The sequence below is a fragment of the Strigops habroptila genome, chromosome 9 (assembly GCF_004027225.2).
Source record: "Strigops habroptila isolate Jane chromosome 9, bStrHab1.2.pri, whole genome shotgun sequence".
Taxonomy (NCBI): Eukaryota; Metazoa; Chordata; class Aves; order Psittaciformes; family Psittacidae; genus Strigops; species Strigops habroptila.
This window is the reverse complement of record NC_044285.2, coordinates 29,669,526-29,696,318: the sequence shown is the minus strand read 5'-3', so window position 1 is coordinate 29,696,318 and position 26,793 is coordinate 29,669,526. Positions and strand designations below refer to the sequence as shown.

The 26,793-nt window shown below is 52.8% G+C and overlaps 2 protein-coding genes across 4 annotated transcripts; both read left to right on the top strand.

Moving 5' to 3' along the window:
• The first annotated feature begins 1,392 nt into the window (after nt 1-1,392).
• Nucleotides 1,393-13,442, top strand: LOC115612903 (ribose-phosphate pyrophosphokinase 1). Of its 3 annotated transcripts, none has more exons than XM_030497771.1 (7): nt 1,393-1,692; nt 4,295-4,478; nt 4,811-4,909; nt 6,677-6,801; nt 8,627-8,800; nt 9,478-9,637; nt 11,444-13,442. In XM_030497771.1, the coding sequence occupies exons 1-7, from the start codon at nt 1,571-1,573 to the stop codon at nt 11,534-11,536; spliced, it is 957 nt and encodes a 318-aa protein (XP_030353631.1). In that variant the 5' UTR covers nt 1,393-1,570; the 3' UTR covers nt 11,537-13,442. The 3 variants fall into 3 exon arrangements, with proteins under 3 accessions (XP_030353631.1, XP_030353632.1, XP_030353633.1); XM_030497772.1 differs by lacking the exon at nt 1,393-1,692 and adding an exon at nt 2,210-2,478; XM_030497773.1 differs by lacking the exons at nt 1,393-1,692; nt 4,295-4,478; nt 4,811-4,909 and having other exon boundaries at nt 6,684-6,801; nt 8,644-8,800.
• Nucleotides 13,443-17,295: 3,853 nt separating this feature from the next.
• On the top strand, nt 17,296-18,840 carry LOC115612906 (thymosin beta-15A homolog). Its single transcript, XM_030497780.1, has 3 exons — nt 17,296-17,474; nt 17,808-17,912; nt 18,328-18,840. Exons 2-3 carry the CDS (start codon nt 17,813-17,815, stop codon nt 18,363-18,365), a joined length of 138 nt encoding a protein of 45 aa, XP_030353640.1. The 5' UTR covers nt 17,296-17,474; nt 17,808-17,812; the 3' UTR covers nt 18,366-18,840.
• Nucleotides 18,841-26,793: the final 7,953 nt, after the last annotated feature.

The following is a 26,793-nucleotide window of genomic DNA, read 5'->3' as shown; positions in this document are numbered from 1 at the left end:
ATTACGAGTGTTTCTTTTAAGCTCTAAATGTGGCCAAAGGTTCTTTCCAAGAGGAAAATAAATAGCAGAAAGGACGGCTGCAGATTCTGAGGACAAGGGCAGAAAACGTTGATCTGAAATGAGATCTGAAATGTTGATGTGAAATGAAAAATGATTCTTTTTTCTCATTGAGTTTGCAGTGAGACCGGTCACACTGGATGTACCCATAAGTCAATGCCTCCTCACACATAAAGCCTGGTACCACCATTTTGCTTTTGAACTGGTACCTATTCACCATTTGACCAAAGGAAAAGAGACCGAGCACAGCATACTTGAAGGAAAAGCCAGAGATCATCAAGCATTAGTAGTTTTGTGGACTAGAAGTGTGCAAGACAAAAAAAGCAAGAAGTTTCTCAACTGAAGGACCAACCGACCTGGTAACTGACACATTAACCCACCCAACCTTTGAAGCCAACAGCCGGGCTCAGCATGGCCGGACGAGGCACGGCTGGTCAGGCAGCAGAGCTCCCGTTTCCCCTGCTGTCTTTGACTCGATGTTTGTGCTGGAAAAGCTGCCTTTTTCCTTACTGATAACCTATTCTCTCTGACCACCACCGAGGAACACGAAACGGTGGGTGCCCATCCCCTGCCGCAGGGCCGTCACCCCACACCTTAGGGCTTTGCTTGGAGGCGGCTGCAGCACAGCGGGACCCGCGGGGGGAGCTCACGGCTGCGGCACCCCGAGCAGCCCGCCTGTGGCGGCAGGGAGCCGCCGCAGCGTGACTCGGCGGGACGGGCGGACACGGTGCAGCATGCCGCTAGGGCCCCGCGTTACGCCGCGGTGACGCCCGCTTTAGCGCAGAGCAGGCCGCGGCGGCAGCGGGAGCAGGCGGCGGGCGGAGGCACAGCGGCATGCTGAGGTAACCTCCGCACCTCGACGCCGCCGCCGCGGGGCTCCTCCGCCGCGGGGCTCGGCGGCGAGCGGCGGCCGCGGGCACTGGGCGGCGGGAGCGCGGCCATTCCCTCTCCCCCCGCCTCCCCCGCGCCCTGGGGCCTCCCCTGAAGGACGGGACCCATCATGGCGGCTGCTGGGGGGGCGACTGCCAATCATGCCACTAACGAACCCGCTACCCCGCGACGCTGCCGCCGCTCTGACCATGCACAGGCCAGACTGCCGGCCACCGACCAATCGCAGGCCTCCTCCTGCGTTACGCCCCACCCCTTAGAGGGACTCCCCTCCCGCCCCCCTCTCCACCAGGGAACCGTTGTTCCGGCGGGGCGCTAAGCCACGCCCACCGGCCTTTCGCGCCATTGCAAGGGCGGGCAGGGCTCCGCCCCCCGCCGCCGCGCAGCCAATCGTAAGCGCGAAGAGGCGTGTCCGCGGGGGCGAGGAGTCTATAAAGGGCGTGCGCGGGGAGCGGGAAGGGGCAAAATGGCGGAGTAGGGGCGAGGCGGCGTGGCCAGCGCTCAGCGAGCCGCGTCCCCGCGCAGGAGGCGGGCGGGTCCCCGTGCGGCGGCCGGCTGCGGTGCGAGGCGGAGCGGGGACGAGGAGAAGGAGAAGAGCGTCGCTGGTGCCGCCGCAGCCGCCATCATGCCCAACATCAAGATCTTCAGCGGGAGCTCGCACCAGGACCTGTCGCAGAAGATCGCGGATCGCCTCGGCCTGGAGCTGGGCAAGGTGGTCACCAAGAAGTTCAGCAACCAGGAGACATGGTGAGGCGGGGCCCGCACTACCGCTCCCGGCGGGCCGCGGGGCGCTGCCGCCGTGCACCTCGCACAGTCGTCGCGCAGGGGATGCTGGGACTTGTAGTGCGGGGTGGGCCTGGGGCAGCTTCGGCTCCGTGGGCCCGCACCCGGGGACCTCTGTGGAGCCGGGTCTCCCGTGAACGTCCTTCAGCTGAGCGGTCCCTCCGCTTGGCGAGCTCCCCGCCCGGAGCCGCGTTCTGTGGGGCAGCGCGGTGGCCGTGCTGTGTGCCGAGTGCGGGCTGAGAGGGAGCGACAGCAGCCGGCCCGGCAGAGCGTGGCCCGCCGGGGAGCCCCGCGGGAAGGAGGGTGTTTCGGCCGGGGGCAGGCGTGCGCTGCGGTGCTCCCTGGAGAGCTCCCGGCAGCGCCATGTGCTGGCGGCTGCGCGGCCCCGGCGGTGCCTCTAGCGGCCCGCTCGGGAAAGCGCCTGTCTCCGGGCGGGCTGTGCCGCGGTGTGCGGGGCTTCGAGCGGGGACCCGGTGTTTTCCTTGCGGGGTGCGGGGCTCCGAGCGGGCAGCAGAGGGGCTGCGACACCCAGTCTCTGTGTCAGAGGTCGGAGCGGCGGGATTCACCAGGCGGAGTTTGCCCACAGCACCCCAAAAGCTGGGAGCTGATGGGAATGCATCTTCCCGGCTTTCATCTATGTTGATGAGCCTCTTCCATGCGTAGTCTAGCCTGTGATGGCTTGAGGCGTGACAGGTTGGTGCTGAAGCTGGTGCCTTTAAACTGCTCTGAAGAGCATCAGAGTCTTAAAAGGTGCTGCTAAAATTACTCAGGGAAGATAAGAGGCTGACACCACCTTGCAGCCCGTGATGCAACTGCAGTCACGCACTCTCTGTTCCCCCAAGCTTTGAAACCTAACATTTCTCTTGTTTTCCATCTCTATGCTTTATAAGTCTTTCTCCATCCTACTTGAAGAAGCTGGAGGAAAGGAGGGGCTAAGAATTTAGTCAGAGCTCTTAAAGCTTGGTTTAGAGAAGTACTCTAAGCAGGTATACACCACACAGTATGATACAAAGAACCTTGAATGGTTGCTCCAACCCGCTCGTTTATTCTGGAGACAGTAATTTTTTTCCAGGAGTATCCAAGATGTGCACATGAGGTAGAATATTGTGCATCTATTGCATGGGTATTGATTGTAACTGGAAACTTTGGAGAGTTATTAAAGTCTGATTCTCAGCCATTGCACTGTACTCACTGCTCTCTATTAACTGCTCTTCTCCATCCAGCTGGCCAGCCAGCAGGTTCTGATGGCAGCAGGAAATGTGACTTTAAGACCTCAGAGAAACCTTATTTACCTTAATAAACTAATAGCAGATGCTTCCCAGAGAAAGGAAGATTGTTTCAGCAAATAGTTCATTGATTCTTTTGTATTATAAGTGGCTCGAATCAGCTTAACTGACTGTTAGTGAGTACAGCTGGAGATGCTCGTTTGCCAACTACTGTTAATTCACACACTTACCTAGCAGAAATTTCTCCTGCTGGCCAAAATGCTTCATGAGAGGTTGGTGTATGGTGTAGGTCAGTGTGCAGTGAAGATGACTACAGTTTGCTGATGGATATTGAGCAGTAAGGCTGTAAATACATAGCAGCCATCAAATCATGTGGACTAAACAGGGAGGAAGATCAGAGAATGAAATATTAAAATTAGGAATCTAGCCTAAGGTGCTCTGTAAATGAAGCCATTGGGAATGGGTCAGGTCATTGTCTTTCTCCTTCTTCCTAAGAGTTTGGTGTGGCAGCAGTCTGCAGAGGGGGTGAGCATCTCCTGTGCCAGAGAGAAACTGGGGGAGATTCGTCCTTAGTAGACTGACTTCTGGTTACTTCCAAACCTGTGGCAGGCGTCTCTAAACTGAGATGTTGAAAATATTTAGTAGTTAATCTGTTCCTTAACAAAAGGCCTTATACAGCTTTGCCCTGTATGAAGCCTCAAAGCTGAGGCTCCGGCTTTCTTTCCAGCTCTGCCTCTGGTGCAGGTGTCTCGATACATGCGCTGGAGCTGGCAGTTTGCTGCTGGCAAACAGGACCTTTGGCTTGTATTCAGTCCCTTCATCAGCAGGGATTAGTGTGCATTGCATCCAGGAGGAAATTAACCCCAAAAGCCTTTCCAAAGTGGAATGCTGGAGGGCTTGTCTGTTCAAGCCACTGAATAGCTGTTATGATTCCAAATATAATGACCAGCTGCAGGATAGCTTCTGGTAGAAGTTTGGCTCTGTTTTCTCTGCTGGCTGGCCACCATCCTTGCTTCCTTTGTACACTGCTGCTTTCAGCTGAGGTGGTTGTACTTGTGATTCAGGGGGAACAAGGCCTGTGCTGGGGTGTTTACGTGCTCAGCTTGTATTGATCCAGAGTACAGGCTGAGTGCTTTTAGCCTGACTGAACCATTAGGGAGACGTAAAATAGTTACTGAGCAAATAAGCATCAGTGTTCATGCTCAACAGCCTTGGTTATATGGCAGTGTCACCCACAGACCCTGGGGAGTGCAGTGCCTTGGTTGCTCTGCAGGCATATGTAATGGGCTGTGTTTGAATTTGTATTTGGATACAACTCTCCTTTCCTCATTTGTTCCCAGTGTGGAAATAGGCGAGAGTGTCCGTGGGGAGGATGTCTACATTGTGCAGAGTGGCTGTGGTGAAATCAACGACAATCTGATGGAGCTCCTCATCATGATAAATGCCTGTAAGATTGCCTCAGCCAGCAGAGTCACAGCTGTCATACCCTGCTTCCCTTACGCTCGGCAGGACAAAAAGGACAAGGTAAGGGATCTGCTAAAGCTTTCTGCTCAGAAGACGAATGAAAAGTTCTGACTGCTGTATAGGAATTAGATGAACTTGAATATGTAAAGGAGGCAATAAAACTTATTTTAATTTCTTTAAACCTCAGGGCATCGGACTGCAAATTCATCTTTTCATAAAGATCTAGTTCTTCTTGAGAATGCACCAAGCTGTAATCACCAGTTGATGAAAAGATGCAATGTAAATCAGTACTCCTTTTAGTAACTGCTTGTGAATCATTGCCTAGAAGTGGAAGACTGACATCTTGATGAAGGAATTGAACTTGTCTTAAATACTGTTTTTTCCTGTACTAGAGTCGAGCTCCGATCTCTGCCAAGCTGGTTGCAAACATGCTGTCTGTGGCAGGTGCAGATCATATAATCACCATGGACCTGCATGCATCTCAGATTCAGGTAGGAGCTAAAATCAGGAAGTGCTTTACCTGCTCCAGTCTGAGCATCTTTGCTGCCCTGCAGGCTTTCCAGCAACCTGGATTTGTTCAGACAGAGCAGCGATCAGGACTTGGGAACGTGGGACTGGAAGGGACTTGTGGAATCAGTCAGAAGAGGATGGGGAGTTGGGGAACAGGTTCATCTGTAAAGGAAATTACAGCTGTTCTTGAACAGACTGAGCTTATTGAGCCCTGTGTAAATGAATGTTGGGCTAGTATATGATCCGTGCAACTTTTATTACCACACAGTGACACTGTGTGTTCTTAACTGGTCCTTTGAGGGATTTGAGATGGAGAATGTCTTTGTCCAGAGTGTTCTTAAATATTTAGTAGAGCTTTTTGATATTTATTAAATTATGAGGGAGAATTGAGCAGTTAGCTCTGCCTGCAGGAGCACTGTCACAGCTGCTCGTGAGGGTCCAGTTGACCAGGACAGTGATCTGATAGCTTGCTGCTGACAACATGGGCAATCCCACTTGTATCCATTCATTGCCACCCTTCCACATAAGTGGGTTTTGGTTCTTTTCCAAGCTCTTGGTGAATTGAAAATTATTCATGGGTTTTGCTGGCTTAGTGAACAGAACAGTCTCACAGAGCAATTGAAGTCTTGCCCAGAGCTGCGTAAGGGAAGTGGCAAGGGAGAGGAGAGACAGCAAGCTGTTCCATTCCCAGTCTTGTTTCTTTTCACCTTGAGCAAGTGCTCTCAGACCAAGAAACCAACTCAGTGTAACAGAAAGGGGGAGAGGATCTCTCTTGTGTTGCTGCAAACACTTTGAATCCAGAAGGTATCTACTGTCTGGTGAGGCAGGCAGGCTGGATGGAAATGCTGCAAATGCAGCCATTTGCTGCAGTGCCATTTCTTCCAGTGTAGTTTGCCCAGAAATACTTTGTCTCAGATAGAAATAAATAAAAATCTATGGGGGCACAGCTGAGAAAGCTTTCAGAAAGATCATGGAATAAAAGAACAGAGCCCAAAGTGTGGAGGGGATGCCACTTTCTTAAAAGGCTTGAAGTTTATGGTGTGTGCCATAGGATTGACATTTCACCAGCAGCAGTGGTGAGATACAGTTGAATAATTGGGTTTGTGTATATCCACTTCCAGCATCTGGCTGGTTTCAGCCTGGTTCTTGTAGCTGCTGGGTGCTGAGCACAGAAGGAGTAATGGCAGGAAGGATCTGTTACCCCTGTACCTTGATGTGTTCCTCTGGAGTAGCTGCCCCCACTCTCCTGCCTGTTATTCTCTGTCCAGGATTATCTTCTAGCCTTTAGTGACCTTTGAGGTTTACCTGGAGGCATCTGCTGGGGCAGTGTAAAGTTGTGGGACCAGCATTAGTTTAAAAACAAATGTTACTCAAGCCTTTTCTTGGATTTCCTGTAGATGCCAGCAGTTTAGGTAATGAGTTTTAAAGACTGACTCTGTAAATGGGCAGTTAGCTGCTCTGGAAATGAGTGTTTGCTGGTTTCTGCACCCCCTTGGGATGGAACTAGTTCCGTGTTGTGAAGGTGTCAGGTGTGTTACTTATGCTGCTGAACTATTTCTGGCTCTGAAGACTCCTTACATTACTGTTCTCTGGATCCCAAAAGATACTGCCCTTGCATTAAGGGAAATAGAAAGGAAAGCTGGAAGCTTTGGAAAGGAGGTGCCTGCATGCCTGATCATACAGGATGCTTCTTCCAGCTGTTCTTGGAATGTGATCTTCAGCTACAGTTCCTGTTGTGTTCCTTGCAGGGTTTTTTTGATATCCCTGTTGATAACTTATATGCTGAGCCTGCTGTACTGAAATGGATCAAAGAGAATATTGCAGAGTGGAAGAACTGCACCATTGTTTCACCAGATGCTGGTGGAGCCAAGAGGTAAGCTGTCAGCCAGCCAGCTCGAGGTGCTGCTTCTGGATGGACTTGAATTCCTGAGAGTGTTTGTCACCTTATGCTTACAACACACGTTGCCCCTGATAGCCTGCCTTCTGTGAGGCAGCCTGTGGCAGCTAGTGAAGAGTGGTCACATAGTCTTCCTAGGGAACGTTTAGAACATCTCTTGAGCTACACAGAGGATTAAACAGCTTCTAGAATCACAGCTGCACAGGTAGGAATTGGGCAATTACTACATCCCTTGTATTAAAACAATTTGTAGGAGGGTAATTATGCAGGTTGAAGGAGGGAATTACGTAGTTCATACCCCTATGTCAAGACAAGGTTACTGCTGCTGGTTAATGATACGTGTTTATCCAGGCTGTTTTCTTTGCAGTATTAAGCTGAGTCTATCCAGGCACTTTATTACTCTTCATTTTAATGTCTAGCTGGGACTTAAGCTTGCTACTAGCAGGCTGGAAGCAAGGAAGATAGATGGTTCCTTTCCAGAAAGCAGCAGCATATGTTATAGCACATTTCTACTTTGGTAGTCTGACAATCTCCCATCTTTCAGCAGATAAACATGCCAGTTTGTGAGCAGTTCAGAATGTTCTTGGGTGCTTATTAGGAGAAACTAGATTGTTCCTTGATGCTTCTGTATATGGGCTACATGTGAACAGCAGAGGAGTGGAGATGTATCTTTAATCCAGGATCGTAACACCAAAACATTGGTGCACGCTGACCTGATTCACATACTTTAAAGTGTTCTAAGCTATCTTACAAACAGCCAACAGATAATTCCACTGTAGGTTGCTGCATGTCTTCTGTAGCTTTGTTGTGGCCCATGTATTGGACAAGACCGTTTGTATGTTCAGCCACTTCTGTAGCTTGTTGCATAATGCAGTATATGAAATGCCAAGTCAGCCAAGTCATCTGACTCCTCAAAAGCCTCTTCAAAGGCCACTTAAACCGAAATGTGTAGATCTTGGCTGGTGTGACTTTTTATGGAGATACTCCAGAACTAAATAATTCAGAAAACAATTTAGTTTAACAAGCTTCTGTTGTTAAACTAAATTGTTTACACTAATCTGTTTAAACTAATTGTTTAAACTAATTGTTAACAACAAATTGTTAAACACTAATTGTTTAAACTAATCTGTTCACACTTCCAGGGTGATGAGTCTGATCTGCTTATCTCAAGTGTAGGATTTCGTAGGGGCATGTGTATTTTGTTCCTTCTCGCTCTTAATGCTTTTAGTCGCTTTACTGTTCATTAGTATCAATACACAAAGTTCAGGTCCCTCTAGTAAGGTTGTTCCGTGGGCAGTTTAACCAAAGTAAATGTGAGGTGGTGGACTTGCATTTTCTTGGATGTTTCTCTCTCCACTGTGCTTATGCCAGCACTTGCATGCATGATGACTGAATGATTATATGAGTGCAAGTAGATCCCTGTTGCAGCACAGCTGAAGCATTTCCAGTGTAGTGTTACACAGACAACAACTTCCCAAGCATTCTGATCACTTCAGGTTTGCCAAATTTGCTGACTAAGCTTTGAGCTACAAGTGCAAATTAATTCACAGTGGTCAGGGTGAAGACTGTTTTATCTCAATCTGGTTGCTGTCATTGGGAAAGATCAGATCAGAGATTGCAGTTTAACTGCTTGAAGGGAAACTTAAGGTGGCAGAGAGTCTTCTACTAATTGCTTGGGAGCAGGAACAGATGCAGTGACAGCTTCTCTTACTGCAGTGGCAGTTTGTGCTTAATAGTTTTAAGAGCTTCAGTTGAAGCTGGTGCGGAGTTAAGTGCTGTTTGGAAACTGTTCTCTCTTCAGAGTGACCTCCATTGCGGATCGGTTGAATGTAGACTTCGCCCTCATTCACAAGGAGCGCAAGAAGGCAAACGAAGTGGATCGCATGGTCCTGGTGGGTGATGTGAAAGACAGAGTGGCCATTCTGGTAGATGATATGGCAGACACATGTGGTACCATCTGTCATGCTGCAGACAAGTGAGTAGGGCTGATCGATTCTTTCCTAAATCAGAAAATGAGAGTTAGTGACAGCTATGGCATGAGTTAAGCAGATTATTTGCATGTCAGGTTTCACAGAGTATTTTAACAGTTTCTTGATTATCTCATGTCATACACAGTAAGTAAAAAGCCTGATGAAAGTTCTCACAGTGGGAATAGCTAGAAGACCATAGAGTCTTTTTTATCTGAAAAATGCTTGTGTTGAAGGAAATGTCTTCCACTAGACCATCGCTGGCTATGCAGGTGGAACTAAGTTCTATCTGGTCCACCAGCTTAAGGTCATACATGTGAATTTCTGTTAGAAGTAAGTTCAAGCCTCTACACTAGAAACACCAGCAAATATAACACTCAGCATTAAATACCTGCTACCTGTGTTGGCAAAAACCATGGCAGGTGATTTATATTACCTAGTCCAAATGTCCCAGGGCTTAGGACATCTTTTTTTCAGTGTATACTTTCTGTGGTGGATTTTATGGTGCTGTTGTGAACTGTTCCCTTCCCCCAAACCAGTAGTGGGCTGGAGCGGGGAGTCAAAGGTGGCCTGTCCTTTAAGCATATGGTATTGTCTCCTTTCATGCTTACTAAGTGCCTTGCATTAATATCAGTTTAATACTTGCTAAGAATTTCTCATCCTTCTCCTTTTTCCCACCTCGTAGGCTTGTGTCAGCAGGAGCCACCAAAGTTTATGCTATCCTGACTCACGGGATCTTTTCTGGGCCAGCAATCTCTCGGATCAACAACGCCTGTTTTGAGGCAGTTGTGGTCACAAACACGATACCCCAGGAGGACAAGATGAAGCAGTGCCCTAAAATCCAGGTGAGCAGCTACTTTCTCTTCTGTCGCTCCTTAGGGACAGTTCATTTAAGTAAATTTTTTTCCAGGGCTTGTTTTATCACTGAACCAAGGGGGCTGTGATGTGAGCAAGCAGTTACACTTCAGAGGAGTGGTGTGCTGATGGTACGCGATACTGAAGCAGAAGTAGTTAGGAACTTCTGAAGCCGGGAATGCCAGCTTCAGTTGTGTAGCTATCACCTAATGCCCAGCCCTTGGAGCAGAGTGTCCCTTCCTTTTGCCTGCTCTGGGGAAGGTGATTGCCTCAGGTCTGGTCTTAATAGCAGCGCCAGTGAGCTGGAGAGGGAGCGCAGTGTTGTCCCACAGACACGTCTTGCTGGTTTGACCAAGAGCAGCTGACACAGCTCCACAATGTTCAGATACTTGCCAGAGATAAAAAACACTTTGCTGTCCATATGAAAGCTAAAAGCTGGTCTTTTGATGCTCACTCAGTGTCTTGGGTTTTCCATTTAGCAAAAAGTACTGTGGTGGTTTGTTTCCCAAGCTGGACTTCCCTGAAAGGAAAAAAAAGTGTCTGTACAACTTGAGCTAAGGAGAACTTGAGGGTTTCCTGTTTTACCTGAGCATTCAGGCATAATAGGTCCATCAGAAGCTTCAGGAACTGCTATAGCATATACACAACCAAGGACATCCTAAGTACTAGCTTCACAGCACAGATATATAGGACACAGGCATTTGGAGAAGGTTTGGGAAGTGAATGGTACTGCTAAGGCTCAGCTAGTGCTGTGTTCTAAGTGCAGCAGGTTCCTCAGTACCAGGGTTCTGGTGGAAAGGAAGCTCCGCTGGTTGAAGCTGCAGTGAATTTTAGGCTCCTTTGGGGAATAAGCTCTAAGCTGATGGCAAACTGCTATTGGGCTGCATGTTTTTCAGCACTAACCTCTGGATATTCCTGCAACTGAGCACATGTAAAATGTCCGATGCTTCAGTTCTTTCCAAGCTCCACACTACAGTTCATGTAGGCAAAATGCTAAACTGGTTATCAGTATATTAGTTACAGTAAAGAGCTGTAGCCAAGACTGCAGTGAGCAGTTGCTCAGGCTCTCACTTAACACCTCACTGTTTTACACTAACTTCTGATGTTCAGTGGTGAGAAACACAGAACTAAAGGATTTAAGTCTCATGCTCTGTCTGCTCTGTAGTTCTTAAGTTTCTTTCTTCATTTCCTTAGGATACAAACTACCTGGAAATGTTAAATATGGATTTCACTTTGTTTCCTTAATGCACCATGAACATGGTGCTTCTTACTGAGTCTACATGCACCAAAATGCTTTAGCTGCTGGGGTTCAGAGCTAGAGCTTATTGAGACTTCATCTTTCCCTGCTGTTAACTGGGTTACCCGCCAGGTGGAGCTAGCACAGAGACCGGGACCGGAGCTGCAGCACAGCTTCGTCTGGCTTCGGCTGCTGGCAGTGATGGTGAAGCCTCTTGGCTCAAGGGAGGCAACCTGGTCGTGATTTAGACTCCCCTAACTTCTCTGCAACCTACACAAAGTACATAAGATGGTCCTGGGGTAAACAGGCTGAGCTGAGGGAGTCTCAGCAAAGAAAGGTGACACTGTCATCCTGACAGAGATTAACAGGGAAATAATTGTTGCTAATGTAGAATCTTCAGAATTATATGTAATTAAATCTCAATCCTGTGTAGAAATCATTTGCATCTGGCACGTTACAAGTTTGGGTGATGAGTTTAAGTTCTTCCCAACTTAACAGCCGCTCTTCCAGGCTCGGTGTCTTCCCTCAGTGATGCTGACACATCTTTCTTCCCCTGCAGGTGATTGACATCTCAATGATCCTTGCAGAGGCCATCAGGAGGACTCATAATGGGGAATCTGTCTCCTACCTATTCAGCCATGTCCCTTTATAACAGGAGATGTCAGCTGCTGCTTGTATGGCTTTTTTTTAAAACCAAAAGTTGTTCAGCTTGTTGTAAAGTTCAGTAGAAGACTCTGCTTGTTCCAGTGCAGTTCTCCACAGCTCCTCCTGCTTAAGTCAGCCTTACTGGCTCTGATCCCAGCACTGGGAGGCTGGAGGGGGGAAGCTCATCTCTAACACTCCAACTCCACCAGCATCCCTGTGCATTGAGGCTCAGCAGTAACACTGACTCAGCTCTGCAGGTCTGTGGAGAGCGGGACTGACACATGGCTAATTGCCACAGTTGTTTTGGGGGAGGGTTAGATGATCTGGCATGCACACCCTAAATTGCTTGGGAAGTAACGCTCCCTAGGACATGTTGATGTGGATCTACAGAAGAGCCCGAGAGACTGCTGGCTGTTTTACCACTCTGTACCTGACAGAAGCCCTTCAAGCGCGGTGGGGATGGCTTGTATCTTGACCAAGCTTAACCTTAGGTAAAACCCTGGGGGACACCTGGGAGGTGGTTCTGCTACAGCTTTCTCCCATGGAAGGAGATCGGTGTAGCTTTCAACCTTGAGTTCATCTTAGTTATTAATGAAATTAAATGTCCTTTTAGCATGCTACACAGCAGAGTGAAGGTGAGAGCATAGTCTGTGCAGTACTGCCTTGCTGTGTTAAGTTAGCGCTCAAGATTCACCCTGGACAAGCATTCTTCTCCCTCTTATGTAGAGGACTTATGATGGTTGTGTGCTTTAGTTTCTAGTGTAGGCTGAAACCAGTTGCTCAGTTTCAGAGCTGTTGGCTTTGCTAGCGATGGGAGGAGTGCTGCCATGTGCTATAGCTGCACCTTGACTTGCTGTGCAGATCATGGATCCTTTTTTTACCAGTACACTTGTAAACTGAGCCTCTTTATCCCATAGTAGCTTGGTTGTTGCATCTAGCAAGTGCCTGCTCAGACACTGGGTGGCCTAACACACAACAGCTTTGTGTCCAGCTGTCTCAGCCTCTTGTTGCCTGCAGTCCTATTGTCCTGTAAGTTGCTTGCCCTGGTCACTGTCTGCCTTGCCTTGAAAGTGTTGCTCCTTGCAAAAGATCTTTAACCGAGGAGCAGAGGAGGTTGCAGGACTACAAAGCCTGAAGAAAGCCCTTGGAGTGGGTCTGATGCTGCTAATGGGTGCTTACAGCAACGGGTTGAAGAGGCTGGTGGTACATAGTACTGGGAAAACTGTGGATCTGACACCAACCTGACAGGCAGCAAAGTGCCTGAATGAAAAACACCAAAACTAGAGCTGGCTGAGCTTCCCAGGTATAAATGTCATCTGAAACTTGAATACTGAGTAACTGTACCAGACAATCATAAGGTAAACTGTTAAGTCTCTCCTGGACTCTTACGAGGTTATAGACCAAGCTCTTTTATGTGCTGGTTTTTATAAGCACTCCTCTTTTATTTGTTTTTGAGCTAGAGGAAAGGAAAAAGGGAAAATAAGGAACTTGAAATGACTTGTTAGAGTAACCAGCATGTCTGTGAGAGGCTGGGGTCTAAGTGGAACTAACTGGAAGACTTGGTTAAGATCTAGGGAAGTACTTCCTTAGTTGTGCCTTTTACTGAAGACTTTTCTCCCTTCCTAGAACTCCTGTCCTGTGGCAATGTTAATACTTCTATTACAGTGTGGGGCTTTTCTTTATGTATAAGAATTGGTGTTTGTCCAGAAAGTGTGTCTCTTGCTTCCTTGCTTTGCATCCTGCACTGAGCTCTACTGAGAGTCTGATTCCTGCCTCCTGTATTTGGAGCCCCTGCTGCAACACTGCCAGTGCCCTGCGAGCCGAGAGCTGGGGCACTGAGCAGCGGCGTGAGGATTTTCAGCAGCGTTTGTGTTTAAACCTGATGAAGGAATTAAACTTTTATTTAAAAACCATGGTTTCTGCCTGTAAATGCTTCTAAAAACCTGACAAAGGGATGGTCATCTTCTGAGCCGGGTCACCTGCAAGGTAGATCGTGGGATGATGTTATTTGGGAGGGACCTTGGGAGGTCATCTGGTTTGAACCTCTTGACAGTGAGGTTCAGCTTGGCTGTGCTCACATCACATGGAAGGAAAAGCTTGGGACCAAGCTACTTCTCCTTGTAGGCAGTGGCTTTTCTCTGTATCTGATTTCCTGGACTTAATTCTTAGGGCTGGCAGTGCAGCTTCTCTCGCACTGTTCGGTTCTGTGTCTGAGCAAGTCTGTTCACACAATGGTAAGGTAGGGGAAATCCCGCATAGCACAGCAAGTGTGAATGTTCATGTGCCTGGGGAGCCGAAGCTAACGCAGGTGGGGATGCCCGAAGCCACTGAAAGCTGGGTTTGCCTTGCAGGCAGAGCACTTGTCCACTGTTGGGGGCAAGATGAGACTCGTCTCGCAGCAGCTCCCTCCTGCTGTTTCTCCCTGTGCCCTGCAGTGTACAGGTGATTCCTCAGCTCCTGGAGGTGTTTCTGTGATTTAGAGAGCAGCAGCTCGCCTCGCTGTTGGTGGGCAATCAGTAAGAGTTAACAGCCCCTTTAGGAACTGGAAGGAGTGGCAAAATCTATGGGAGGAGTGAGCCCTGGCGTAAGACAACGGCCCCCTGTGCTGGCTGCCTTTCTGGGGTCTCTGCTCCCGCCCTGGTGGAAGGCGATGGTCTGGAAGGAGGATGGGGTTAAATGTGGGCAGGAAGATGTCAGCTGGGGAGCTGTGGCGCTGGCTCACAGCCCGGTGGTGGCTGAAGGGGCTCAGGGCCGGGCTGCCTGTTCCTGCAAGGAGGAGGCTGAAACAAACTGGTCAGATAGAGAAAACCTTCTGTAGAAGAGAATGAAGCGTTCCTGGAAATGGCTATTAGTGAGGCTGTGTCTGAGCCCCCACAGCCGTGTTCTGAGGGAGATCGAAACCTCATCTAAAATGGCTGGCAGTCACTCTCTTCTATTTCGGGTCAGGGCTGTGTTTGCTTTCCCCTTCTCTGTTGATGTCTCAGTTCTTTCATTATCAATTATTGAAAGCAGAAATACCAAAGTGCATGAGGAAGCAGCAGGCTGGGCAGTTCTGGGAGGCTTTGCAGATTTGTCAGGGTTCAAAAAGCTCTTGGTGGGATAGAAACTCCTTGTTCTTTATGCAAGATGGCTTTTAAAAGCTCCCCACACCTTGTGTATTGGAAGTGCAAAGGGCTCTAAGGCTGCCCTGGCTGTGGTTTGCAGCACAGGGAAAGGGGAGCTCCCTTTGGAGCGTGGCCACAGCGGGGACTTTGTGCCCGGGCAGACAAAGACCCCGTCTGCAAGGCGCTGCAGCGTGGAGGGGATGGAGCTCATCACCCAGCGCTGCACCGTGGTGCAGCGAGGGGCTGTGCATGGGCAGGGTGAGGATGGGGCCCGGGTTCTTGCGCACTCGCTGCCCGCTGGGGACAAAAGCCACCGCAGGCTGTGCAGCATCCGCCAAGGAGAAGCATGCGGAGAACAGGCAGGGGAAGAGGGGGAAGGCAGCACAGCTGGAGGGTGAACACACGGTGAAACACTTGTCTGATGATTTGCATAAAGGCAAAAAGGATTTCCTGCTCTCAGGTTGAAACTGAGGGGGTTTTTTGTTTCCTTTTGGCTGCGCAGGAAAAAATGAGCTGTTTCTTCAGCTCGGGCTGGGCTTTGTGATACAGGGTGGGCTGGAAGGATGCTCATAGGGGTAGCTCTGCCTGGGCTTGCTGCTCCTGGCTATGGGGCACCCTCCAAACCGGGCCCTGCACAGATAAAGCTGGTGTGGGAGCAGCCTGGCCTGGGGCTTTGCCTGCAGCAGCTCCTGGCAGACAGGGACCAGAGGCTGTTTGCCATTCAGACTGCTCTCAGAGCAGCAACCGCAGCTTAATGCTGGCCTTAGATCTTGGCCTTTGCCTTTGCCGTGTACATTAACATCGGCGTTTCTTCAGTTCAGAGCCTGTTTGCTGGCTGGAGCTGGAAGGTGCCTGTATCCTCAGGACAAGGGGCCACCTCGGGCCAAGACGTGCTGCTGCTGGAGCCCCTCTCCCAAGGTGGCAGCTCAGAAACACAAAGCGAGTGTTTCCTCAGGCTTGCTGGGGATTTTCTCTGCAAAATCCCCAATAAGCCTGGAGAGAACCCCAGAGCCTGGCAGGCGAGGGAGAGCCGCTGAGGCGCACTTGGTACCCCTGGTGCGCACAGCAGGTTCCTGCTCACGGTGACAGCCGGATCCCTGCAGAAGAGTTTTTGATGGTTTTCCCTCCTCATTCCCTTCAGCACCTGGAGGACCCCACTGCAAGACCTCCCAGTTCTTCCCTGTGAGGGTGCTGAGGCGCTGGCACAGGGCGCCCAGTGAAGCTGTGGCTGCCCCATCCCTGGCAGTGTTCAAGGCCAGGTTGGACACAGGGGCTTGGAGCAACCTGCTCTAGTGGAAGGTGTCCCTGCCCGTGGCAGGGGGTTGGAACTGGATGAGCTTTAAGGTCCCTTCCAACCCAAACCAGTCTGTGATTCTATGATCCTGGCCTTCCAAACACTCCCCATCCTGATGGCCAGTGTGGATGTGCCCCCTGGACCACCAGCCCTCTTCCTGCACATACACTCAGCTCTTTCCTCCTACAGGTATTTTTCCCACATGCCCCCAGCCCCTCTGACCTGTGCCGGTGGTTCCATGCTTCCTGCACCCTCTCGCCTTGCTACACCCAAGTGACGCCCCTGTGAGCATGGTCTGCTCCTTGCCCGCTGGTGCTGCTGCTGTACAGAGCGGATCTGACCAGGCAGCGCCATGGCTGGAGCCGGTGCAGCCACAGGCTGAGCATCCCCAGCTGTGAAAACACGTGGCTATTTTTATCCCCAGGGCTTGCTTTCCCAAACTAGCTCTGCTTTAGGCCAGGGTTGTGGGAGACCGGTGCATCCCTTTGGAGCCCTATGGCTGGGGGGTGCCTGCTTCTGGGGAGGGTTTGGGACTGGGACAGTGGCCCTGTGGTACTAAGGGGACCACTGCGCTGCCCCTCACAGCTGGCACCCACATGTGGGGAGGCAGCAAGGCTGGGTGTGATGCTGGGGGCAGCTGGGGCCCATGCAAAGCAGTGTCCATGTGGAGCAGTGTCCATATGGATCGGTGTCCATGCACGAGCTGTGTCCATGCAGGAGTGGTGTTCATACAGGAGCTGTGTCCATACAGATTGGTGTCCATATGGGAGCTGTGTCCATATGGATCAGCGTCCATACACGAGCTGTGTCCATGCGGAGCACTGTCCGTACAGGAGCAGTGTCCACATGGACTGGTGTCTACACAGGAGCTGTGCCCATGCAGATTGGTGCCCATGCGGATTGGTGTCCATACGGATTGGTGTCCATATGGGAGCTGTGTCCATATGGATCGGTGTCTATACAGGAGCTGTGTCCATACAGGAGCTGTGTCCATACGGATCGGTGTCCATACAGGAGCGGTGTCCATACAGATCGGTGTCCATAAGGAACCGTGACCATAGAGATCTGTGTCCATACGGGAGCTGTGTCCATACGGATCGGTGTCCATACAGGAGCGGTGTCCATACAGATCGGTGTCCATAAGGAACCGTGACCATAGAGATCTGTGTCCATACGGGAGCTGTGTCCATACAGATCGGTGTCCATACGGAGCGGTGTCCATAGGGATCTGTGTCCATATGGATCGGTGTCCGTAGGGATCGGTGTCCACGCGGAGCCCCGTCCGCGCCCTCCCACCGCGGCTGACACTCCCGGTCGCCCCTGTCCCGCGCCGCGGTGCACGTCGGGAGCGGTAGTTCTCCCGGGGGAGCCGCGCGGGTGCAGCAGCCAGCGTGCGGACTACACTTCCCAGCAGGCCGCGCGGGCGGCGGGCAGCCAACGGGCGGGCAGGCTGGGCGGTGCCGGGCTATATAAGGCGCCGCCCCACGCCGAGCCCGCCAGCCTCACCTGGAAGCGCAGCGGGACGGAACGCGGCAGCTCCGCACTAGGTTGGGACCCGGCGGCGCGGCCCGTGGGGTGCGGGTGCTGCGGGGACGGCGCTGGCGCGGGGCTGGCGCCGGTTCGGGGCTGCCCTGGGCGGGGGCTGCGGGCGGTGCCGCGCTGTGTGCCGCAGGGAGCGCGGCTGGCGCTGCGGGCGGGTGTCCCACGGGGGGTGCGGGCACGGGGAGCCGCTCCGCCGCCCGCTCGCTCGGTGCGGGGCTGCCCGGGGCCGGGGAAGCGGCGCGCCCCGCCCTGCGCTATTGTGTCCGCGGCGGGGCCGGGCCGCCTTTGTCTGCCGATCCCCCTGCCCGCGGCTGAGCGCGGGGGGGTGGTCCTCGCAGGCAAAATGTGCGACAAGCCAGACCTGTCGGAGGTGGAGAAATTCGACAAGAAGAAGCTGAAGAAAACCAACACGGAGGAGAAGAACACGCTGCCCTCCAAGGAGAGTGAGTGCGAGGGGCCGGGAGCAGGGCGCGGCTGCGGGGGGCACCCCTTGGCTGGTGTGGTCGGTGTCCTCGGGTGCTGATCCGTCCGATGGAGGGAGGTGGTTTGGGGCAGTTGGGGCTTTACCCAGAGGAAACCTCTGGCCGGAGGTGAGGGTCCAGGGCATGGTCATATGCAGAGGGCTTGAGGTGTTGCCCCAGGGTAGGGCTTCCCTGAGGAGAGCTAGAGACGGGCGCTCAGCTTGGTGTCACCCATGTGTGTGTCTCATCACCCTCTCGCTCGAGGTGTTCATCTTCCCCACTTGGGGTCAAACCACAGAACTGGGCACCAGGGCCTTGGGGATTGCTCCACAGCCTTCTCCAGTGGGTGCTTCCACAAAAACCCACCAGAGACTAACGGACCTCTCTTCTCTTGCAGCTATTGAGCAGGAGAAGGAATGTGTGAAGTCTTCCTAGAGTGAGATGGCCGGGCAGGAAGAGCAACCACTTGATTTTCTTTTTTTTTTCTTTTGCTTTGAATTAAAATCATGTGTTTTTTTTTTTTTTAAATTTCTACCATGTACATGAATAGAAGCAGCAGCAGCATCACCGAACCCACTGCCCCACCTTGCTGGCAGCTATGGCAGGTTGGGGGAACAAAGCGTGGCCCTCTCAGTCCATCACTAGCCTGACCTGACTCCATCTCTGCTGCTCAGCCAGCTCCAGTTGGCAGCACTGGTCTTGCTCTGATGGGGTGGGGGAGATGAGCAAGGGCTGTGGAGGCTCCTGGCCATGGAGCCCTTCTGCCTGGGGAGTGGGTGATCCTTTCTGGCCCATGGCCTGGGTCTGTCTCACATACTCTTCACTGATGTGGTTCTGTAGCCTCACGGTTTTTGTCTTCCTTGGGGAAAAATGAGAAGTTTATTATAAAATAAAAAATGTAATGACTTAATTATAGCTTGTGGCTTCTTCCCTGGCAGGGTTCAGGCTGCAGCCTGGCTTGCCCTGGGGGGTGGGAAGGTCTCTCTGCCTGGTGCTGGGTGGTTTGGTGTTGCTCACAGGGCTCTACGGGATGGTTCCCTGCGGGGTGAGTCCACGTTGGTTTTTGTGTAGGGCTCAGTTCCTGGTGGCCTGAGGAAGACCAGAGCTGGGAGCATCAACTGGTGTGGGGCTGAGGCCACTGTTCTACCAGCAGTCCCCCCACTGCAGCAGTTGTTGGTGCATCTTTTAGCAGAGGCTAACTTGGGGCATTTCTATGGGATGGCTGAGCCTCCTGCTTCAAAAAGTTGTGTCCCCTACCTCACATGTCACTTGTGGGGCTGAGCTGCTCCTTGCCTGCATGGCTGGAGGTGCCTGTGCTGGTCTGGGTGCTGCAGCCTGGCTGCGTGTCCCACCTCAAGCCAACCACCATCCTTGGAGGAGGTTTCTGCACCCTTGGGTAAGGATGGATTCATGCAGGGGACCCTTGGGTACTCTCTAGGCTGATCCCAGCCCAGCCTTGCAGGAGCGGAGATCCCTGTGTCCAGCAGTTTGCCTCCAGCACAGCGGGTGAGGGGGAACTGAAGTCTGATGGTAGCCTCCAGTCTATGCTGAGGCTCCCTGGGTGCTGCCAGCGTTTCCTTGCCTCCCCTTTGGCCTGCAGGGTCCACTGAGCAGGCAGGTTACGGAGGAGGTGGAGGCACACTTGCCAGCTAACAAGCCCTGGCCTGTGTCCTTAGTGAGCCTGGTCAGCCGGAGACAAGCACGGGGCTGCTGTGCCTGCCTGGACATGGTGCCTACTGCCTCCACCCATGCTGCCTGCCAGGGGCTGCAAATAATGCTGCTCATGTGGCTGCAAGTGCCTTCACCCCTGCAAAAGCAGAACCAGAAGAGCTGAAGGTAAGATGCTGGTGTTGGGGGCAGGATTTTCCATGGGTAGGGCAATGGGGAGCGATGCTGGGGCTGCTGTTACAGTGGGCTGAGCACTGGGAAGCTCAGCACATGCCAGGGTGGCTTGTGCCCGCTCGGCACAGTGATGTCCCCAGGACAGCACCTTATCCTGGATGTGGGACAAGGCTTCTGGTGCCAGGGTGGCAGCAGCCCCTCAGCATCCCAGCAGGCTCATTGCTGCTTGGGGTGGTTTCTCTCACTGGGGGTGTGCAGGGGGACCTCTTTGGACCCTTCTGTGAAAGCAGAAGTTAGGAGAGCTCCCATCAGAACGACAGGCAGGGCTCGCAGACCACTAAGGTTAAGTACCTTCTCGCTGCTTCAGCAGTTCCCCTTCCTGCAAGAGGCTTTGCAATCCCTTGGCTGCTTGATGTGCCCAGTCAGAGGTGAAGCCGGCCTGAGCCCTTCCCTGTCCCTGGAAGCCAGAGCATGAGCTGATCCAAGTGAAGCTTTTGGGATAGAAACACAAAGTACCAGAGCTGATCTCTCCTCAGTGGGGGCTTTTGGGTTGCTCTTCCACTGGCCACTCAAAACGAGGGCAGAGCAGGCACTTCTCCCACCACATCCCTGCTGGCACGGTGCACGGGGCAGACATATTGCCCAACCCTGCATACTCGGGTCTGAGGATAAAGAGAAAGCTGCTTTGCAGCCCAGTGCCCCAAATGCCCTGTTGCCAGCAGAGGATTAGCCACTAAGGGGAGAGCCATTAAAGAAAAGCCCTTTAGATCAACACTTCCCTCTCTCCCTGCCCTGGTCCTTCCCTTTTTCACCCTGGCACGTATGGGCACACGGCTGCTGGCAGTGTGGGAGACCCGGATGCCTGCCAGGCTGGTATCCCCTGGGAATGTGGTGGCTCCAGCAGCTACCCATGCCTGGAGGATGCCATCCTGGGAGCTGGGCCTTCCTGGCAGGGCTCAATGCCACCTTCTGTTCGCTGGGACACCAGGTAAGTTACACATGCCAGCTCCTCCTAGCAATATCCATGCCTCTCCCTAGCCCCAGCCGGGCCCCATTCCACTGCTCCCAGGGCGATTTCCTCCATCCCTGGATTGGGTGGTGAGCTGTGGCCAGGCTGCAGAGGAGGGAGGAGGGGCTGAGTCACCCACAGCAGGAATTTGGGCAAATACCTGGTGATCAGCAGTATGGGGTGAATTCAGATCAGGGCTTGCCATCTGTCCCCACCGCGGCTCCATCCCCTGACTCAGCCGGCAGAGTCTTTGGCCCCATATACACTGGTGTGGAGGCCCATCATGGCAGGAGGTGCTTGAGTCCTCCCGTGCATGGCCCTGCACTGGCACCCAAGCAAACACCCCCTTGGAAGGTGTGTGCTTATCACCAGGGCAAACAGGAGAAGGCAAAGCCAGGTGATGTGGCCAGGCACAGTGCAGCTCCCACAGCCACCGCTCCCTGTATCCTGAGGGAAAACGTGTCACCTCCTCTGCACCATTCGGTTTGCCTTTCCCCCAGGTCTCCCCATGGCAGCCAAGGGCAGAGCTCAAAGCCTGCAGTGGCAGCGATGGAGAGGGGAGGTGAGGGGACAGCAAGCATGAGCTGCCAGGGGAAAGCTCAGCTGGAGGTTGGTGGGGAGGATACGTGTGTCTGTGAGTGCACAGAGATAGTTTTAGATTTGGCTGTGAAAAGAGGAAAGCAGAAAAGACGGGGGAAATGAAAGCGTTGTGTGAAGCGGCTCCCATGGTCCTTTCAGAATGAGGTTGATGGGAAGCCAACCAATGTGGTCCTGTAGGTCAGGTCATCCCCTGGGGACACCCAGTGACACAGGGGAGGGGATTAACATGAACAAGCTGTCCCCATGCTGTGGTGGCCAGAGACCCATCATGGCCATGGGGTAGGAAAGCCACTGTCCCTGCCCCATTAGTGCAAAGGCACCAGCAGAGCCAGCAAGGCACCTCAGACACTGGGGAAACTCTCCCGCTGGCTCACAGAGCCACGCTCAGCACCTTCCCCAGCAGTAGGGAGTTACTGCTGCTCTCAAATGAGCGCCTGGGAGTCGCAGGTTTACCAGCAGGAGTTACTCACCCTGCCAGCAAGGGCTTAGCCTGAGTAATGGTGTGCAGGAGCGCTTCCTGCCCTCTCCTCCGGAGCCGCAGCCAGGAGCGGGCTCCTGCCAGCACCCAGCTCTCAGCAAGCCGGGCAGTTCCGCACTGAGGCGCCTCCTGTGCTCCCTGCGCTTGCCGGGCTGGCTGCAGGGCACGGGTGGGAGCAGCTTTGCCGCATGCCTTGGCCGAGTGGCGAGCGTGCGGCTGGCGCCTGCGGTGCTGAGCCTCTCGGTGGCTCACGGTCCCCTCCTGAGAGCAGCCACAATGAACTGCTCGTTTGTGACCCCCCCCCCCCCAGCTGCATTCTGCAGATTCCCACCGGCTGTGGGGCTGCGCCGGGAGCTGCAGGAGCGCTTGATCCCGCCGGGAACGCAGCTCCGGTGTCGCGCGGTGGTGCCTGCACTTGTGCCCAAGCCGGGGCAGCTGATGCCGGAGAGGAGTGTTTTATTTTGGGAAGCAGCTGGCTCACACAGGAGACATTGTTTATCGTCTTTCTTCCCCCTGGTGCTTTATTACAAAGGATTATGGCATGAAAAGCGATTTTTTCTCTTGCTCCCAATGAGTAGCCCCACTCGGTGATTTATTCCTCTCCACAGGCAGCAGCTGGGGTATGGAGCCCAGGGAGATGGAGGGGAGACAAGGTGGGGGCTCAAACAGTGATGGCAGCAAGGATGCATCCAAACCCCAGCGCAGGGTATGAGCTGGGCACCGAGCAGAATAGGAGCTGGGGGTCAGCATGAGAATACATCCCTTTGCCACATCCCCAAAATCACCTGCGGGCCGGGCAGAGGCACCCCTGAAGCAGGAACAGGTCCAGCTTCCCTTGCCAAGAGGCAGCAGGGATATGCCATGTGCTGCTCTGCCCCCCTCCTGTGTCGCTGCTGCCACCAAGCCTGCTCTGCCACCGGGCCCCTTTGCTGGAGCAGAGCTGCAAGGCTGCGAGCTGGCGCCTCTCAGCTGCCCCTGCGGCTTTCCAGGAACCGGCACAGGGTGACGGGCAGCAGATAAACATGTTGCAACAGGCGCCTCATGCTGCCTCCTGGAGCCCCAGCCTGCCTGCACTGCTGCATCAGGATGAAATGATGGCTGCTGCTTCCTCCTACAGCGCTACGTGCTCAGCCACCCTGCCGCTCAGCACATCCCTGATAACCAGCCAAGGGGCTCTGCGATGAGTTTCAGATGGGTGAGGGCAAAGGCTGCCGCAGTGACACACAGCTCAGCACCTAACAACCCTGGGGCTGCAGTGGAGCTGAAACAAGCCCCCACTTGCACTGTTGTGTCTGGGAGAGGCTTGGCAGCCTGGGCACGTTCCTCTCCTCACTGCCTCAGCCAGTGAGCTCATGAAAACTGCACAGGGCACCTCTTTGGGGCAGCCTGAGCTGTGCAGCATAGAGGGAGATGCATGGGAGAAGCCTTCCCCAGCTTTGCTCCAGCTATGTTAGTCCTGGGGGGAAGGAAATGGGTGCCAGGGTGTCTGGGAGCCACTGCTCAGAGCCGTGGGCTTGGGGGAGATAGGGGTGCCAAGGCTGTTCATGGGGTACACGTGCTGGGGGTGTTTCAGAGCAGACGCTGTGGGCTGGAGCTGCTGTACAGGCCTTGGAGAAGCAGCTGCAGGGCCAGGAATGGGGCTGGAACAAAGGAAGAGGCCCCAGCCCCAGCTGCAGTGCGGGATGCGTGATGAGTTCATTGGGGTATGAGCTGGCTGCCGGGACGAGCTGTATCAGGGCTCCTTGTGGCACCGGCTTCCCCATGTTTGCTGTAACACCCAGAGCTGGGAGTGAGAGCCGGGCAGCGGGCACGTGAAGGGTGGATCACAGGGGACTGAAACGTCGGGTGCTCCAGGAGCCCAGCACCCTGCAGAGTCAGTGCCCCACTGCCCTGGTGCTGCCCCACTGCCCTGGCACCCTTCCCCTTGGCTCCTGGGCACCTCCAGACCAATCCCCCTGCAGCAACCGGTGTTAGTGCCCAGGGCGCACAGGCAAAGTCCTGTTGTGCCGCAGCGCTGTGCTGGAGCCGGCTCTCTGCAGACTTCCCGTGAGCACAAGGTCGTGCCCAGATAATCCTGCTTCCCCCCCAGGCACCATGGGAAGCACCAGTCCTCCAAGAGCTCTCCAGTGCCTCCCTCCTGCTCTTCTCTGCAAGCGGCACAGCAGGGAGCCCTGCCTCTGCAATGCACCTCCTGTGTCACCAGGACAGCTGACTCCAGCTGACCAAGGGGATATTCCATACTATATGATGTCTGCGCAGCAGTAAAAGATAAAAGTGGCGGGGGAGGACATTTGTTATTAGGATGTTTGTCTTCTGAAGTCCTGCTTCCTGGGAAGTGGCTGGACATCACCTGCTGGTGGGAAGTAGAGAATAGATCTTTTGTTTTCCTTTGCTTCCGCACACAGCCTTTGCTTTTGCCTTATTAAACTGCCCTTATCTTGACCCACGAGTTCTTTTCCATCTTATTTTCTCCCCTCCTTGTCCTGCTGAGGAGGGAGAGTGACAGAGTGACTTGGTGGGCACATGGTGTCCAGCCAAGGTCACTCACTACAGTCCCTTCTAGCACCCAAGCCGGGGCACAAGGCAGCAGCAGTTTAGTGTTAAGCTAAGCAGCAAGCTCCCGTGCAGGTCACGGAGCCTGCTGGCTGCACTGCTTACCTCTTGCTCTTGCTGAGCTCGGGAACATGTTAGTACAAACAGGGGCTGTGTGCTTTGCCCTGGCATTGATGGCCTTGCTGTGCCGAGGGAGCTATCTTGTGGAGAGGATGAGGGAATACACCTCCCTCTTCCTACCCAGCACCGATGTGAGTGGGTTTATTATGCAGCTCCCAAGGTCCTTCCTCACCTTTGCGTAAGCTGTTTAGTATTGCTAATTATTACTGTTGGCATATTACAGGGTTTGTGGAAGCTGGTGTTGTCCTGGTGCAAGAGAAGACAACTTTTGGGTGAGGCGATACCGAAACGTGCCCTGAGGCGGCTGGTCCCTGGGTGCAGAGTGTGTGGAAGGGTTTGGGTAGGTGCCATGGGCAGGTATCACCTCTCCTAGCCTGGGACTTTACACCTGAGCAGGCAAGTAACCCTGGCACACTGCCACACCACCTGACAGAAGGGTGCCTTGCCTACCCCAGTGGGAACCAGCATCTTCTAGCACTGACAAACAACAACATGTCGTGTTGTTCTAGAAGACAAACAACACCACTTAGAGTAACCGTCCCAGTAGTGAAAAACAAACAGTGCACAAGGAGGTCAATGGGTCCATATCATCGATGAGTAACGGAGGAGTAAGAAGAGGAGGGGTTTGATCAAGAAGCTGGTCCTTCAGCAAGGAAACTGGAGGAGAGTGAGCAAATTCAGACAAGAAGCGGAAACTCAGACCTGAACTCATCAGAACTTTGATACATGCGGAAGATTACAGCCACCAGCCAAGTGAGTGGATTGCTGCCTGCCTGCTTCGATTGGAGTGCCAAGGAGTGATCAGAAAGACTCACTGAGCCTTAAATAGTCCCATATAGCCAGTGCAAAAGTCTGGATGGAGGTTAACAGTAGATTATCACGGCCTGAACGAAGTCACACCACCACCGAGTGCTGCTGTACTACACATGTTAGAGCTCCAGGATGAATTCAAGCCAAAGGCAGACAAGTGGTACACTACAAATGACATTGGCAGTGTGGGGTTTTTCAATTCCTTTGGCAGCAGAACGCAGGTCACAGTTTGCTGTCACATGGAAGGAAGGGTGGCACAAGGAACTGTCTGTCCTAAGGTGGAAGCACAGCCCTACCATTTGTCATGGACTGACCCAAACTGCACTGGAAAAGCATGATGCCCCATAACATCTACAATACATTGATGATATCATCATGCAGTGCAACAAGGCAGAAGTGTTTGAGAAAGAAAAGAGCAGGTCAGGTTCTTCTGAAAGGTGGTTTCACCATAACAAGAAGTAGGGTCAAGGGACCTGGGCAAGAGATTCATTTCTTGGGAATAAAATGGCAGGATGGACGCTGTCATGTCCCCACAGATGTGATCAGCAAGATAGCAACTGTGTCTCCATCAGCTAACAAGAAGGAACCACTTGCTTTCCTTGTGGGATTTTGGAGAATGCATGCTGAAGGCTATAGTCAGCTTGTGAGCCCTGTCTATCAAGTAACCTGAAAGAGGAACTGTTTAGACTGGAGCCTTTAGCAACAACAAGCTTTTGAGCATATCAAAGAGGAAATGACTTGTGCTCTTGGGCCTGTCCAGACAGGACCAGCTGTGCAAAATGCACTCCACACTGCAGCATGGCCTCATCTGGAGCCTTTGGCAGGAAACACCAGGAGAAACCCAAGGTCAATCATTAGGGTTTCGGAGACAGAGTTAGTGAGGATCAGAAGCTCACCTCAGCCCTGCTGAAAAAGAGATACTAGCAGCATATGGCAGGGTTCAAGCTGCTTCGGAAGTTATTGGTAGAGGAGCACATCTTCTCGTGGCACCACAATTGCCCATAGTACACTGGATGTCCAAAGGAAACATCTCCTCTACGCATCATGCAATAAGTGCTACATGGAGTAAGTTGATCACGCAATGAGCTCCATTGAGGAAAGGCAACCATCCAGGAATCCTGGAAGAGATCATGGACTGGCCAGAAGGCAGAGATTTTGGAGCATCGCCTGAGGATGTGGCTCAATGCCCAGGAGGCACCACCATATAATGAATTAGCAGCAGATGAAGGGTGTTACGCTTTGTTTACCAATGGTCCTGTCGTGTTGTAGGAAACCATCAGAAGTGGAAAGCTGCTGTGTGGAGTCCCACAAGACAAGTCGTTGAAGCCACTGAAGGAGAAGGTGAGTCAAGCCTGTAAACCATGCCACTGCCCAAACACCATGAAAACAGCTTGAAAAGCATATTCTGTGGCAACATGAAGTTCTGTGGCCCCGGAAAGAATTGAATCAGA